General features: G+C 41.3%; 2 protein-coding genes across 2 annotated transcripts in view; one reads left to right on the top strand and one right to left on the bottom strand.

The window, feature by feature from the left end:
• The window catches only part of ERP44 (endoplasmic reticulum protein 44), a 47,170-nt gene extending 31,383 nt beyond the window's left edge, over nucleotides 1-15,787 (bottom strand). The window contains exon 1 of the mRNA XM_058819208.1: nucleotides 15,511-15,787. Within this exon, the coding sequence (XP_058675191.1) occupies nucleotides 15,511-15,567 (57 nt within the window). The 5' untranslated portion in view covers nucleotides 15,568-15,787. The remainder of the gene's footprint in view (nucleotides 1-15,510) is intronic.
• Nucleotides 15,788-16,050: 263 nt separating this feature from the next.
• The window catches only part of INVS (inversin), an 82,943-nt gene continuing 82,716 nt past the window's right edge, over nucleotides 16,051-16,277 (top strand). Inside the window, exon 1 of the mRNA XM_058819172.1 lies at nucleotides 16,051-16,130. The gene's annotated coding sequence lies outside the window, so the exon portion shown is untranslated. The remainder of the gene's footprint in view (nucleotides 16,131-16,277) is intronic.

Genomic DNA, 16,277 nt, shown 5'->3' with positions numbered 1-16,277 from the left:
GCATTAATATTTATCATAAAGGAATACAAATTTGTATTTGAATTTCTAAGAAGCTACACTGTTTTGAGAATATTTTCTGACCTTTTTGAGGCATATGCTTGATACCCATGAGCAGAAAACAAGACATTTCTGAGGAAATAATTTCTGAATATCAGCTACACACTTTATAACAGGTATTTATAACATAAGTTCTGAAAAACATACTGGCCAAGGAAAGTATTCAATTTTTCACTTTTAAATGCAAACTTTACATTCTACTGCTCATAGCAGGACATATGGATGATGGTTCATATTTGTATCTGAAGTGAAAAAAAAAAATCAAACTGGCATTACAAGATAGCTACAAACTCATTGAAGAAAGCATCTTGGAAAAATAATTCAAAAGGAAAATTGGTTACTGAAGTGCACCTGAAAACAACTCAACTTTCTGCACTTACATTGGATAAAATTAAATATTTTTTATTTCTATTTTTTTAAACATTCAAACTAGAATCCAATGGTAAAAGTAAGTAGCTATGAAATAATATTTTAAAAAATAGAGTAGAATATAATACCTAAAATACTTGAGTGAAGATGCTCAAGTTAGATTAGGATGTTTATAATCTACTCAGAACATTTAACACTACAGAAAAATAACAAAACAAATGTAGACTGAAACAAGCGAATGCAGAAAGCTTTATGCACTTGCAGAGTACATTGCTCGGGGGAAGAATCAGGAACTGAACAATGTGTTCACAAAGATAAAATTTAGCTCATATGAGGGAAGGAAGAAGAGGTGATGACATACAATTTTACTCTTCTGGTCCTCAGAAATACTGTCAAATAAAGCAGGAACATCATGGCTCAGGTTCCTGGGAGTTTCTGAAGATAACAGTGGTCATGCTTTTACTGGGAAGTTTAATTAGTACAGAAATCTTAGCGTTTCTGATCAAGATTTGGTCCTCACTTGAAGTCAGCCAATGGCTTAGAGAGCCAGTAGCAGTCACTTCTGAGGAGTAATTAGCTGAGATATATCCTGATTGTTTCCAGTGAAAGACCTCAAAGCACTGCTGGAAAGTCACTCTGGTCCTCCCAAACACACCATGCAATGCCACACGAGTATCCTTACATAAAGCAAAATGCCTGGACAGAACCTATTCAACCCATGCTCAACACTGAACCTCTGCCAGGTGTCACATCACTTTCACAAAGAGGAAATAAAAGCACATCCAGTTTCAGCTCACCTTCTGCTAACAGTATTTCTGTCCAATTGCCATTCCACACATCCAATTAATAAGCCTGCTGGTTACTCAAGAGATTTAAATCAACCTTTTATCAACATTTTACCAGCACCAGTTAGTGTTGGTATCTCTTTAATTGCTAACTGGAGAGACAGGCCTATAGTTTAATGGTATTTTAAGTGCATTATACTTTACATGCCACTTTCTTGCAGAAGATTTTAACAGTTTAAATGTGCATAACCTTAAAATTGAAAGAAAAGGAAAAAAGAACCAGGTCTGCTGCATTCTAGTTCTTTGTGCCTTGATTTTTTAATGCACATAATGAAGCAGAGGTCCTCATTTCTAAAGCAAACTATCTGTAGAATATAGAAAATGTATTCATGAAGCATTATGATTTCTAATTAGCACTACAGCTGCAAAGCAATCAACAAGAACAGCCTTCATTTTCACTTGCTAAACTTTTCATTTACCTTTTCCTCCTGCTGGGAAATCCTAAAGGCAGACAATGAAACCATCTTTCTCCCCTAACACAAAATCATTTTACATTTGGCAACCAGGTCTAGCCCACACCTAAGACTGGCATGTTGAAGTTACTACCTGAAGTCCAAGTCCCCCAGGACCCTGCTGCTGACTGTCAGCTCCTGAGTGCCTCTTTTTTTGTGCATGCTGCTGATCTGCTGCTGCTCTGAGGTCTGCATTAAACTCCTGGACAACAGGAAGCAGACGGGTTTACAGCCTGCTGTAGGATGATACAAATTGAAAGCAATCCCAGAAGACAGCAATGCCAAAGCTGGCTAGACATTGTAAGAGCCCCTGAATTTTGGCTTCAGAACCATCAATCAGGAACATCTTGCTGGCAGCATTCCCAGAAGCCCCATAATGAACCACAAAGTTCAGAGCAGAGAGAGGTAACAGTAAATAGAGAATGCTGAAGGAAAATAAAAAAAGAACATTATTCACCCTCTCAGTGAGAGCAGTTCAACTCTTAGTTGTCACCACTTGATTTCAGACTGTGCCCAAATATTTTCATAACTTAGACTGACTGCTGCCATCCTGGTGAATATGCAGGGTTTTATTTATTGGTAAGGTAAGCTGCTTTCATTGTAAGACTATGAGATAAAGATCTATTAGTTCAAAACATTAACTAACAATCCCTTCTCAATTACATTCAAGTTTTCAGAGCTATTTTTAAATGGGCAACAAGAAATAACTTCTTCTAATTTTTCACTTAGGAACCGAATCTTAAATTTAGTCAGGAAAATTTAAAATGCTCAAAAGAAGCTACTCAAAACAGACTTAAAGATTGCAGTTACTAATGTCCAGGAGAACAGAACATGGATAATAAATATTTAGAAAGGTAAATTTACTTCTTCAGCCTTGATAGACAGTTTACTACTAGGCTGTTTTAGCCAAACAGTGCTATAACTGCACAAAGCTAAGTAGAGACCATCCTATGAAAAAGAAGTCATGCAATTTTTTGTCTTCCACACATCATCTTGTCTGCTCCCATTTTAAGTGTGTGGAAGGAATATTTAGAGTAGATGCCTATCTTATTAATGCTGAAAAACTTACTTACAAATGAAAATACTGGAACAGAAAAATTCACAATTTATAATGCTATCTTTGAAAAGCCAAATTATACTGATCTGACAGGCCAAATTAGGAAAAAGAACTCACAGCTAATGGTTCCTAATACTGAACTTAGCACAAAAGCAAAGGAGTTGAAGGATTTGACTGGGAATGGTTCAGAGCTGCAGAGACCTCTCAATGGCCTGATACCACAGCAGCAAGGATTTCCAGAAAAATGGCTAAGTTAATCTCTCAACAGTTTGTGAACTATCATTAGAAGACACAAGATGTTCATTCAAAAAGTCCATTGCAGAGATGAGAATTAAACATACTTATCACAACATGCAGTCCAATGCATTGCATTTTTTCCACAAAGCTATTAGTAGCAGAACCATGCACCCAAACACAATTCTAAAGCTTAAGTCTCTGTGCACAAACCTATGGATCATGGTCTTTTACAGAAATGTTTAAGCAAGGGTTCGAAAAAATGACATGAGGCATGTCTAAAAAAATGTCACTGAGATAAGACCTGTAATTTATTTCCAGCTGAATTATTTGTAACTTTCAGTTATTTCTCTTGGCCTTTAGGGAAAAGAGTAATCTCCAGTCAGGGCTATAATGCACTGGTTTCCTTGCCTCATACATCTACACAGAGAGAACACAGTCCATACATCCTTAAAAGATGTAAACAGATGTCTGAACATCTGTATTGATTTGTGAATAATGTTCAGAGTGCTCCAAATCTTCACAACTAGGAATCTACCTTAAAGCCTGTTTCACAGATTTAAAACTACAAATTCAGCTCCCCAGGAAACTACTGAAAACTCTGAATCTTTAAACATTTTATTTGCCAAGCTGCTTCTCTTAAACAAGCAGCTAGAATTCCCCTGAAAAAGAAAGGTCACATTTGTGCAGCCTTTTAGGAAAAAAAACACCTCATGTTCTAATAAGTCTTTCTTTTCCATTTTGCCAACTGCTCTGATTATTTGGCAACAACACAAGGATACACTTTCAAGCAGGAGTAACACATATAAAATACAAATGCAATCTCCAAAATGATTAGCACAAATTAAGCAGCTGTTGCTGTGTATGAGAGCCAGCACTCTTAAGATCCTCAACTTGTTAAAGCATGATCCAGCAATATGAAATAAAGAGCAGCTTGGTCTTGTCAAGACTTTGGTAAGGCTGGCAGAGAAGAATAGTTTGCTGCCCCTTTTCGCTAAGTCAAGGAAAAAAGCCCTGTTCTCTGTTTTGGCCACTGCAATTAAATGTAATACCCCTACCAAAAAATTCGTTGTAGACAGTTTAAATATTGGAGACTGTGTACTTTTAACTCCATTACTCATTACAAAAAGCAACACATTACCCTGCTATTCATTATAATCTATGGGCTTTCCTGTGCTCTTTATTGTAGTTTTTACACAGGGCCATTGAAGAACAAGAAATTAGCTTTTTTTAAAATAATACAAATGTATGTTTTGGGCATTTTTGAACTGGTGATGAAAATGCATATTAAAATAAAACAAAAACTTCTACATCCTTCTATTGGATGAGTGGCTGTAGAATTCAGAATCTCTCCTTTAAAGCATAGATGAAGAAACCAAAAGTAGATATAGTGTTTCCATAAGAATCTGTATTTCTTATGTCACATGAATGTTTGCTACCTTGGAATAATTTGAAGTATTGAACATATTAGTGGATAACAGAATTATCTATCCTTGCTGCCTGCGCACATTCTACTGCTTTAAAAATAAACACAATTTTTATTTTGAGACATTTTACTACATATTGGGCTTATTCTTCAATAAGACAAAACCAACTCTTTTTAAAGTGAAATGATCAACTTCAACAACTATGCACTTCTAGCTGCTTAGCTTTTTATTAATGACACAATCTAGTTACAATACTGAACACATTTTTACCCTTCTTCTCCAAAACATCAAGTTCTCCATATCTTTGCCTTATCAAGAAAGGTGGGAACTTTAAGCAAAGACAAACCTGTCCAGTTTTACCTTTCAGCTGGAACTTGTTTTAAGAGTGGGTATGAATTACCCACTGCTCAAATGCCAGTATAATATGACTACCATAAACATACAGCAACTAGCCCTCCATGAGAAAAATATCCAAACTGGACATGGCTCTAAACCATGCAGTTGAGGCATTGGGTTAAGAGGAAAAAAAAATGTAGAAAAAGCAACAAATAGACAAACAAAATACTTAAATGAAAAATACAGCTGGGTCATCTAGTCCACCCAAAGGGATGCAAAACATACTGGTTTAACTTGCACTCCAAGGGGAATATAAGGGAAGACAAGTGGACAAGCCAGTTTCGATAACACTGTTTAAATTGTACCATTTACCTTAGTGCAGCTGCTGTACTTCTGAATAACAAAATCTCTTTGAAAGCACAGAATCACAGCCATTGTGATTCAGCTCATCCTTGTTTGATGCTGAAGGTGATAATGGTTAGAACTAAACAATGGAGCAGGGCAGCAAACTATGGATGATTCTGTGGCAATTAGCAGTTCAACTTAAATTCTGACTCTCCCACTTTCACTATTACACAGTCATGTCATGCTATTCAATCTCCACCACAACGAACCCACATGTAACCACCCATTTACTAACTTCAGATCCAGAGCTTTCAGCACCAATACTACCAATATCACTATGACTCTCCTTGTGCTACAGATTTTATTTTTCCTTCCGCATGAATGAGATGCCACTTTTCCTCAAATTACCTGCTAATACTGCAGCAAGAGGCTAAGGTATTGTTTGTACAGGACAAAGGACAGCTATAATAATTTGTGATGCAGCCACTCGTAGTGTATGAAGTGTTTGCCCACACATTAAAACCACTGAGATTCAGTCCAGTGTTGCTCCTCCCTCTTCTTCTGAGAAATCAAAATGAGGAACACCTCAGAATGTCAAAATTACAAGCTTTCTAAAAGACAGTGGCATTTTGATAATCTCTGTTTATCGTTCCCTTAACATCAGAGCTCTGAACTTTAGAATAAATCCACTTAAAACATAATCTGAACTTACATTACTTTGGTTATTTTATTTCTTCATTCCAGGCATAATTGTGATGCACACTCCACAAACTTCCACTCTACACATGGAAACTGCCAATCATAGCATATTAAAGCTCTTGGGACATCCATTAGCTTGTCTCTAGCAAACAATTTTTAGGCTAGCATTTATTATTTGTTACCTTAAAATGACATATGAGTAGATAATGGAAAAGATCTTTCCAAATAGGTGGTGATTCTGTGTAATAGAAATAGTACTCCACAGCTGCATTCTAATTGACAAGTTGGCATTGGAAAAGTCTTCCAATTCAAATGAGGAGGTTAAAACAAAAAAAAGATATCTTTTTACAAATTAATCCATTGGCTTATCTTCTAGGGAAAAACACTGATTAAAGCAATGCTACCTGAACCTGAAAAGAAAAATTCACTTTTGGGAACCACAGCTGCATGCACCTTGAAGAATGAGAGGCTTATTTCAGACTGTATAAGACCTATTTCCTTTCTGTTCTAAACAGCTGCTAAGGTCCTGCACATATGCAGTCAATTTATCCTGGATTACTCTGGACAGCAGAAGAATAAATAATGCAGACGACCAGACACATACCACAGATATTTTGAAACGCACAAAAGGGAATCATACAGAGATTGGTCTACTTCTCTTCAAGGAATATTAGACCTGCCAGCTTCAAGCTGACTCCCACGAAAACATCCAAGCAAGTATTCCAGACTGGTCCTAAAAATAGTATGAACACACTAACGTGGTGCAGTGCTTGAACTGGGAGCAAGTTTCAGACACCCTGGCTCTGCAGTCAACCAGCTTCATGTAGCAATCTCACTGCTCTCAACAGGGAAGCCTGCTGCAACCAAAACTGCCACCAAAACCCCCAGTGAGGTATCACAGCTATTTAATGGTTCATTTAAAAATATTTATTCTCTACATAACACCAATTATATGTGGACATTTGCATTGGTCTAGCAAATTCTGCTGGCCTATGTTGACAGAAAAATATTCTAAAATGGCCTCTCCCCCTTCAATTATACCTTTTTAACCAAAGCAGATTTAAATGCCATTCGAAGGTAATTCCTGAGAGGCCCGAACACTCGCTGAGCTCCCTTCACTAATTAACGGATCATTAGAAGGAAAGAACCCCTAACTGTTCACCCCCTGCACCACATACTGTCTTAATTACCTTTGTGAAGCAACCAATTTGTCTTTCGGTTATTGTGTCCAAAATCCCAAGTGAATTGACTCAATAGGGAGAAGGAAAAAAATAAGGAAAAAAAGTTGTTTCATACACACGTTCATGAAAATTCATACTTTGCATGACTGGCAAAGAATCTAGGAGCTAAGTGTTTCTAGCAAGAGTTAAGAAAGGAGATTTCAGTAAATTACAAGAGTCAGAAGTGATAGACTGACTAAAGGAACAAAAAGCTTTTCTTGGGATTACAAATATGGATACATCACTGAAAAGCTTTCCCTTTGTGCAGCTTTTGAGAAAGTTAATTATATCATCACTTCATAATCACGACAGCTATGGGAAACAGCAAAACACTATCACAGCTGTTGTTTGCTTTTTCCAGACCATTGGAACAGGCACCTATTCCTTGCCTTTCAAAATACTTCCTTGCAGAGTTCCTCATGAACAAGTTCTCTCTGTGTTTATGCCCGATTGCCACACGAATCCAGTTGGAGACAAAATACAAGCTTTACTGCCAGTTATTTTACAACAGAGATTAGACTGCTCTTCTTCTCTCATTTTCACAAATTTATGAAAATAAAACCCAAAAAACCCTTGCAGACATTCATACTTTTTTTGGATGCACCTCAATGAAACACAAAAGAAACAGGCAAGAATCACTGATGCCAAACAAGACAGAAGACAGGCTGGCTGCAAAAAAACATGCCAAGGAACCAGGTCATTTACTATACTCCATTTCTAGAGTTTTATGTTCTGCTCAGGTTCCTGTTTCCTGAACATCATTTAGGATAAAAAGTTTTAGTCATTAAAGAAAGCTAAGCCACAGAGCAGTATCTTGCTTTGGAACAATGTAGCACACCACATACCTGAAATGTCTCAGTGAATTGACATAATCTTCATTTTGGTCCCAAAGTGAAGCCGCTGGGAGACTCCAACACATAAAATGTGGAAAATTACATCTTCCAGGAAACAAGATTTTGGACCTCCTGTGTTTCACTTCATTGCCACTGATAATGCAACTTTTACATATATGACTGGAGCTCACACTAAATCCCATCTATAATCTACTACGATATTTATTTTTTACCTAAAAATATGTACCTCACAGGACCATTGAATAAAGTGACAAGACTTGAAGGCACTCGAGTCTTAATTCAGTTCACTCCTGAACCGCGGCTCGGAAAGCCAAAAGGACCCCAAGAGCCTGCTGACCTTCAAGGAGAACCTCTTCAGAGCTCAAAACCAATCCACTCCACTGGGCAGAAAGCTGCCATGGCAGAAGACTTGCACAGGTTAACACAGAATTTCTGGATGATTTAAAAAAAAAAAAAAAAAAAAAAAAAAAAAAAGGAGCAAACAGAAGGTAGAGGTAAGAAAAAGACTTGGTAGGAAGAGAGAAACACTGCTTGAGCTGGCAGCAGTCCAAGCTCAGCTGGAGTTGAGAGAGGGATGTCAAGGTAAGCTGGCAACAAAAGGAAGAGAGGAAGAAAATTGTAGGCTGCTGCTCAGCTAGCAGGAGACATAGAGGGAAAGCACACAGAAAAGGCTTAGACACTCAATGTTGTCTTTGGCTGATTTTATACTGATGAGGTCTGAGCCCATAAGAGTTCCAGGGAAAGAAGCATTACTCACATGAGTAGAAGACCAAGTTAGAAAGCTCTTCTGCAGCTGGGATGTATACAGAGACACAGACCCAGAACAAATGTTTTTTTCTCTGGGTCACCAGGAGAATCATGGAAACAAATTTTCTTTCCAGAAGCCACATCCATCCAGCATGTATTTGGAATAAGTAAATCAATCTGTTTTCTGTGGCAAGACATTTAGCTCTGTAAACAAGGAAAGAGTACTGGATGTTGTTTGCCTTGACTTTAGGAAGCTTCTAACATAGCACCTCAAAGGATCCTTAGACCTAAATTGTTGATGCATGCACTGAATAAGTGAACTATGAAGTGAGTGACACAGCAGCTGAACTGCTGAACTCAAAGGGCTGTAACCAAAGATACCATGTCCAAGTAGCCTCTAAGGAAGTTTCTCCAGAGCAACACTGGGTTTGAGATTTATCTGTAGGAATGACCAGAAAGATGGAACAGAGCACCTCCTCAGCAATTCCCCAAGGATACAGGAACTAGGTGAAGTGCTTTCTAAGCTTGAGGGAATATCTGCTATTCAGAGATACCTCAAATGGCTGGAGAAGTGGCCTGACAGAAACCTTGCAAAGTTCCACAAAGGCAAAGTCCTGTATCTCTGTTGGAATAACAGGCTGGGAGCCAACCAGATGGATAACAGCTTTGCAGAAAAGGTCTTGGGGAGCAAGTTGAACAGGAGTCAGAAGCATGACCTTGAAGCAGAGACAACCACACACTGGGCTGTGTTAGCAAAAGTGTAGCCAGAAGACCACAGGAAGTGATTCTTTCCTTTCATCTGGCACTGGTGTGAGCACATCTGGAGGACTCTGCCTGGCTTTGGGACCACCTGTACAAGACATTAACATATGGAAATGAAGCCCAGCAGATGGCTGTGAAGGTGAGTAGTGACAGGAGACCAGGGTATACAAGGAGAGGCTGAGACAGCTGCATTTGTTCACCCTAAAGGAAAAGTTATCACTGTTGCTACCAGCGACCTAATCAGAGGTTATAGAGAAGGCAGAGCCAGACTCTTCCTAAAGATGCAGTGACAGGACAACAGACAATGTATACAATCCACACCTTCAGACAGACTTTTCAAAGAAAACTTGCAACAAAGTTTTGATTCAACACCAAATCAGGTGACCAGAGAAGTTGCAGAACCTCCATCCATGAAGTTCTTTAAGACAATTGGAAAAAAACCTGAGCAATTCCATCCAAGTTAGTCTTGCACTGAGCAGGGAGTAATACCAGATGATTTTAAGAAGTCCTTTAAAATTTAAATGATCAAACTTCTAGTGGCAATCAAAAAAAATCAGAACTCTACAACTTGATCCTATCAGGTAAACACAGTGACACTCTTTAGTACTCCTCTCCATCAAAGCTTTCTTGCTAAAGCCAGACACAGATCAAGAAAGAAGGGAGGGAAGAAACCTAGAACATTTACCACAACAAAAACAGATGAAAAGAAGATTTACTGTGTTCAGATGAAAAGGAGATTTACCATGTTCAGCAGAAGCCTTGTGCTGCATCTATGATTCCCAGTTATTTGCTGAAAGTATGCCCAGAGCACCTGCCTTCAGGTAGCCATGTGCATCCACAATGCTTTCACCATCCCAACCACTACATGGTTTAAGGCACAGAGCACTGCACTTTGCATTTTGCTTAGTGCCACTGTAGAGGACATTTTATGTCCTATCAGCACCCATAGAGCAGATCTTGTGGATCACTACCACTAAAGGTCTATGTGCATGCATGTGAAGGAGCTTCCAGGTTTTGGTTCTCTCACTTTCTTCACTAGAAGAAGCTCCAAGTCACATGTGCTTTTCTGGAAGACACAGTACTGGAACTTTGCACATGTTTTAATGGCATGAATGGCTCTTAGCTATAAAGGGTGTACTACCAGGGTAGTCAGTTTCTCAGTAGTAGCATATATAAAAATAGGAAAAATTACAGAATTCTCTCCCAATATGCTTTGTTGCTTTTTGCAAAGCACTTTTACCAAAGTGTGGAAACAGTACTACAGCTGGTTTGGAAAAACAGAGCATCCTCAACCAGCAGTGAAAAAAACATTCTGAGATAGTGTTATAGTATAGCAATAACTTTGCAGAATAACTCTTAACAATGTAAAAAGAAATACCTGAGAGACAGTCAATTTGAAAACAAAATTAAAGCTATTCAAACTTCTAAAATCTTATCTATGAACTTTTTTTAACTAGACAATATGAGCACTTGACATTACTAAAAGTGTTGGAAAAGTGCATGTGTTTCTACCTATGGTTAGGATGCTCCTGATGAAGGAAGACATGTCAAGGAGAAAAGAAGAGTAAAGGCAGAACACTCAAAAGGAAATTTGATCTCACTTATTTTCTTAAATCTCTATAACACACTTCTTCTCCTCTACTTCTCCAGGAGCTTTCTCCAGTTTGGAGTTTTGGAAGAATATTCTTCAGGCTCTGATCTCTGCACCCTGTATTGCTTCTGCTTTCCTCCCCAAATGTTGCTTTGTTTCCTCCTCTAGACCACCAGAGAACTCACTCTCAAATGGGGTGGGGGGAATAATGAATGAGTTGCTGCTAATGCATCCAAACCCACTTAAAGCATTATTAAAGCACTTGTTCTTGAATTATCTCTAGACTCTCCTGAAGAGGTTTTGAAGAAGGTCTGGTATAAAATTTACAGCATACATTTTTGTACACTTGCCTTATGCATGAGACAATTCCCTCCTCTTAAGCAAACAAAACATCTGGAAGATATACAAGTGAGGCTTATAAAAGAGTCTGCAAGGTGAAAAATTGGTTCTCCTGAAAGCAGACATAATCCTAAAGTCTTTCAAATGAATTAGGTTTGATTAAACCATATAGTAATGCTGCTTTCTTGAGAAAGCAATATAAAGATCAGTCTCTTGCTTAGGAAAACTGTCCTACCAAAAAACCATGAAAAACCCAACCAAACAAAAACCAAAGCAGATTATGGAAGTGAACAGCAAAGATATCAAAGAAAAAAGCAAGGAGTGTGTCATCACAGCCACCAGCAACTGAATCTCTGAGATCTTAGTGTTAATAACTCATTTAGACATTTTCCAGCATTGTTAGAGTCTTCTGTTCCAAGAAACAGTTCAGTTTCTCCTCTTTTCCCTCCTGAGCACTCCAAACAGGAAACTTGCCTAGCATAGCACTAAGAATACAAGCTGTCTTCACAGGAATTCAAGACTCCCCTGCTTCCCCTCTCCAGAGAGCAATGTTCCTCAGTTACCTGCTTTTTCATTTAGAAATCATGGCAGATGATGGACAACTCAGAAGTCCTGTGCTACCCTCAAAGGGAGCCCATTTCATTGTATAAGGCATAGTGGCCTAAATTTTGCCTGTAATTACAATTTCTGACTCATGCTCATATTCAGAATATGATATTTTGAGCAGCAGTCTCAATTATAAATTTAGTTTTCTAATACAAATGCAGAGAGGCAAATGCACAGCTATATGGTCTAGACATAAAATTTACAGAATTCAACTTCTCCTTGGGCAACCTACTACACATTTAACACTAAGTTAAAAGACAATTTTTATTTAATTTTACTGCCATTATTTGGGTACTTGGTGTCATGTTATCAAGACATGAAATGCAGTGGCAGTTAAACAAGAAACAAAAATATTACCCTACAGTATTTTCCAGTTAGGAACTTCGCTCTTTATTTCCCTCACTATCCGTTGGTGGTTTCCTCCAGCCACAGTTTTGCTCAGGGGCACTGTGCCTGGGCCTCCCAGGGAAGCACTGAGCAATACAAGTGCCTCTCAAACACAGGCAGAAGAAGCATGTGCAACAGTGTCTTGTTCTAGAATTTTCTTTAAAGGCAAAGTATACCTGACTGCAACTACAGGCAAACATACAGAATGATGGAGCAAAGCCAGAGAGCCACACCTTGCCTTAGGGGACAATGTAATGAGCCACTCTCCCATCAGCATTTATTCCAGTGTCTCCGATTCATCTTAAAGACGTGTCCTGCCCAGTATTAAGAAACATACCAACAAGGCAGACACATCTCACTCTCCAAGGGCCCCATGACATTCCTGTGCATCTCTTATTCTGGTCTTGCAAACAAACAGCTGTACAGGACCCTCTGCAGTCTGTGCTGTGCACTGCTCACCCCTCCTCTCAGCTCTTGAGGCAGGGGTCATGCCAGCCTGCACCTCCCCTGTCCTTGCTCCGGATTCCTCTCAACTCCCAGCAGCCCAGTACAATGCTGAAAAGTTGGAAGGGCAAAGAGTTGTGCTGGGACTGCAGGTATCCCTTTGCACTGCAATCTCCCTCCTGTCAACCCAAACTTCAGTGACACCAGGGAAGAAGAATATTAGCACAGAAGAATATGAGACACAAAGCCCTTTACAACTATAGTGATCTGTCAAACTTTAAACAAGAGAATTTATTTTGATTTGACATTGTATCTTTTCTTCTTTTTTGCAGCGTATTAAATTCTCATCTGGAAAAGAAATATGCTTATCCAAAAGCCTGCAAAAGAATTCCTCATAACTTCATTGCTACTACTATACAAGACCAGCTTAGTAAGCTCTTTTCACAGCTACATATCAAACCCCTGATGTAACACTAACGAATTCACTTATCCACAAAATATTCCATGCTCCAAGAGCCTCTGTTAGGTGGCACACCCTTTGGATGAGGAGCAGAAGGCCAAGTTGCGCTGCTGGTCTTAAGTATTCGAGGCAGTCAGTAACAAGAAAAACAAAGTTACTGGAACTTTAAAGCTTATCTGATACATCTCAGGGACATCAGGGACACTGAGTATCACAAGAAAACAAACAACACACAAAGTTTTTTCAAAGGAGGCTGCGGCCAGGTGAGGGGCGGCCTCTTTGAACAAGGCAAAGTTTTTTCAGCCCTTTTGAAGAAAGAGGACCCCTCACACTCCCAGACTGCTTGGAACAACTTTTCCAAAACCTTTAACAAACCTACTAAAAAGCATGATTCATTGGCTTGATTCATGTAACTAGGCATCTTACAACACAGGATCACGGCTGATAAAATGACACTGAATAATTACACAGATAACATTGCATTTAATTTTATTTTTTTTTTAAAAAAACAAACCTATGAACTGTATTCTTCTTAAAGTTTTATGTATTCTATTATTTTAAACCACATTCGAAATGGGTTTAAATGAGCCATACACAAAGAAACAGCAGACAAAATACAGAGAAGTTGCAGATCAATAGTTGCAGCTATTTCCTGCTAGTTTTCTTTTTTGTTGGCAAACATAATTCTTATTGATGCATATTTAACTTGTATTGATCAACTGTGCCATGAAGAAAGAAAAACTCACTGACTTCCGCCCACTTCTTCAAATTTGTAGTTGTCTATTTAATGGACACATCCATGGTGTCCTGGAACAGCACATGCTCCTTGGTTTTGCTCATTAGTCTGTACGTAAAACAACAGTGAAAACCGATCTAGCACATAAGCAATATTGTTTTAATACACAGATGACTGAAAAGTATGAGGTTCCTAACTTCTCTCATATAGTCTTTTAGCATGCTATTGCCATCTATATATAAACATTTCAGAAGTGTTTTTTCAAACCCTACCAACGACATGTGTTTTCCAACCCTGAAATGACAGCAAGTTCATACCATTTTACCCAGAGCTTACCCAGCTAGAAGTGTACATTTCAAAGGGATGTACTGTTCATTACAGAAGTGCCCTCACATTCCTAACCAGTTCATCCATTCATTAGCAGCTATATTACTCAGTATACTTCCTTGGACTTCTAGAGTTCTATCTACCATTACCTCCAATTATTCTTTAGTTTTCTGGCCCATCTTATTCTTCCAAATGTTTAAAATAGATTGACTAAAATCCTTAGTATCTTAAGAGAAAAATCCTACTAAAATTCATTTCATTCACACAAGTCCCCCTTAGTTCTTCAAGTCACTTATATTATGAAAGGTCCAGAATCTGACCCAATATATCTCTGGAAAAGTAAGAATGAATCACCACAGCAGACTGGTTCCTCTTTCTTAAAAAAAAAAAAAAAAAAAAAAAAAAAGAACTATAGGGCAAGCAAGTTATCTCCACAAAACACACACATCAATGATTGCATTTGTGTACTGGCAAAGCTGGAAGGTGGCTTAGGTCATGCATGTAATGCCAGCCTAAAAAAAGCCTAAGAAAAAAAAATGCTGTAGTCTGTCAACTAAAGATCACAGAATCAATGAGGCTGGAAAGGGCCTCTGAGATAATCGAGCTCAACCTATGACCCAACACCGCCGCGTCAACTAGAGCACGGCACTAAGTGCCACATCCAGTCATTCCTGAACATCTCCAGGGACGGTGACTCCACCACCTCCGCGGGCAGCCCACTCCAGTGTCTAATGGCCCTTGCTGCGGAGAGATTCCTCCTCACGTCCCACCTACACCTCCCCTGGCGCAGCTGAGGACCACCGCGTCCTCCCGCCCTGGCAGAGGAGGCCGCGCCCCCTCCTGCCCACAGCCTCTTTCAGGGGGCTGCAGAGCCGCCCCCGTTACGGCCGTTCCCGCCGGCTCCGGCACCCCCAGAGCCGGGCCCAGGCCGCGCCGCCCGCCCGGACACTGCCCCGGGCCCGGGCCCTGCCGCGGCCCCACCCCGTGCGCGCAGCCTATCGGCCTCGGCCACACCGCCGGGCCCCGCCGCCGGGGCCGCTCCCTCCCTCCCGGCCTCCCTCCCGGCCTCTCTCCCTCCTTGCCGGCCGCCGGCACCTGCTGGGCGGGGGAGGGGAGCGAGAGAGGAGCCCCGAGCGGGGCCCGCCGACCACCCCAGCGCCGCCCTGCCCGAGCCGGCGCGGGGAAGGGAAGGGCAGCGGGGGCCGGCGGCTTTTACCAGGAGGAGCAGGAGGCAGCCAGGGTCAGGCAGGAGCGGGAAGATGGCGGGTCTCATGGTAGATCGGGCGGCGGGGAGGGGAGAAGCGCGGCTCCCACTCTCCGCGGCGGCGGCAGCGGCGGCTCCTGCACTTCCCCCGTCGCCAGGAAGCACCCGGGCAAGTTCCACCGCGGGGCCCGCGCTCCGCCGCGCGCTCCCGGGGCACGCCGGGAAGCGTAGTTCCGGGAAGGGGAGGGCACGGAGCAGGAGGAGGAGGAAGGAAAGGGGAGAGAGAGAGAGGGAGAGCGGGAGAGGAGGCGTGGAACCCAGAGCGCACCGGGGCTGCCCGCGGGGCGGCGCCTGGAGGCGGCGGCGCGATGAGGAGAAGGGCGGGGTGGAGGTGAGTTACGGGGCGCAGCTGCAGCGCCGGGCTGGGGAGAAGGGAGGGGAGGAAGGAAGGCGAGAGGGAGGCGGCCTGGGCGAGGCAGGGTTAACCCTTCCCGCCGTGGTGGCGCGGCTGTCCCGGGGCACCGCACCCTCTTCCGCTCTGGATCCGTGCCAGCCGTGGGGGCTCCGTGCCAGCCCCCAGCAGCTGCCCGCGTTTACTTTCGATCCCGCCTTGTGCCTTCAGCCCGGGCTGGGTACGCGGGTTTGGCGTGGGGAACAGGAGAAGGGGAGCTCAGGAACTGTGCGCCTTGGGGGCTTCGTGTCCTCGGAGTTTGGGAGGAAACTTTGTGCTTGGAAGCCTGTGTGTGACGGGGCTGGGCGGGTTGGGAAACTTCAGCTCG

Source organism: Ammospiza caudacuta, chromosome 1 (genome assembly GCF_027887145.1).
Source record: "Ammospiza caudacuta isolate bAmmCau1 chromosome 1, bAmmCau1.pri, whole genome shotgun sequence".
NCBI lineage: Eukaryota > Metazoa > Chordata > Aves > Passeriformes > Passerellidae > Ammospiza > Ammospiza caudacuta.
This window is presented reverse-complemented; position numbering and strand designations above follow the sequence as displayed.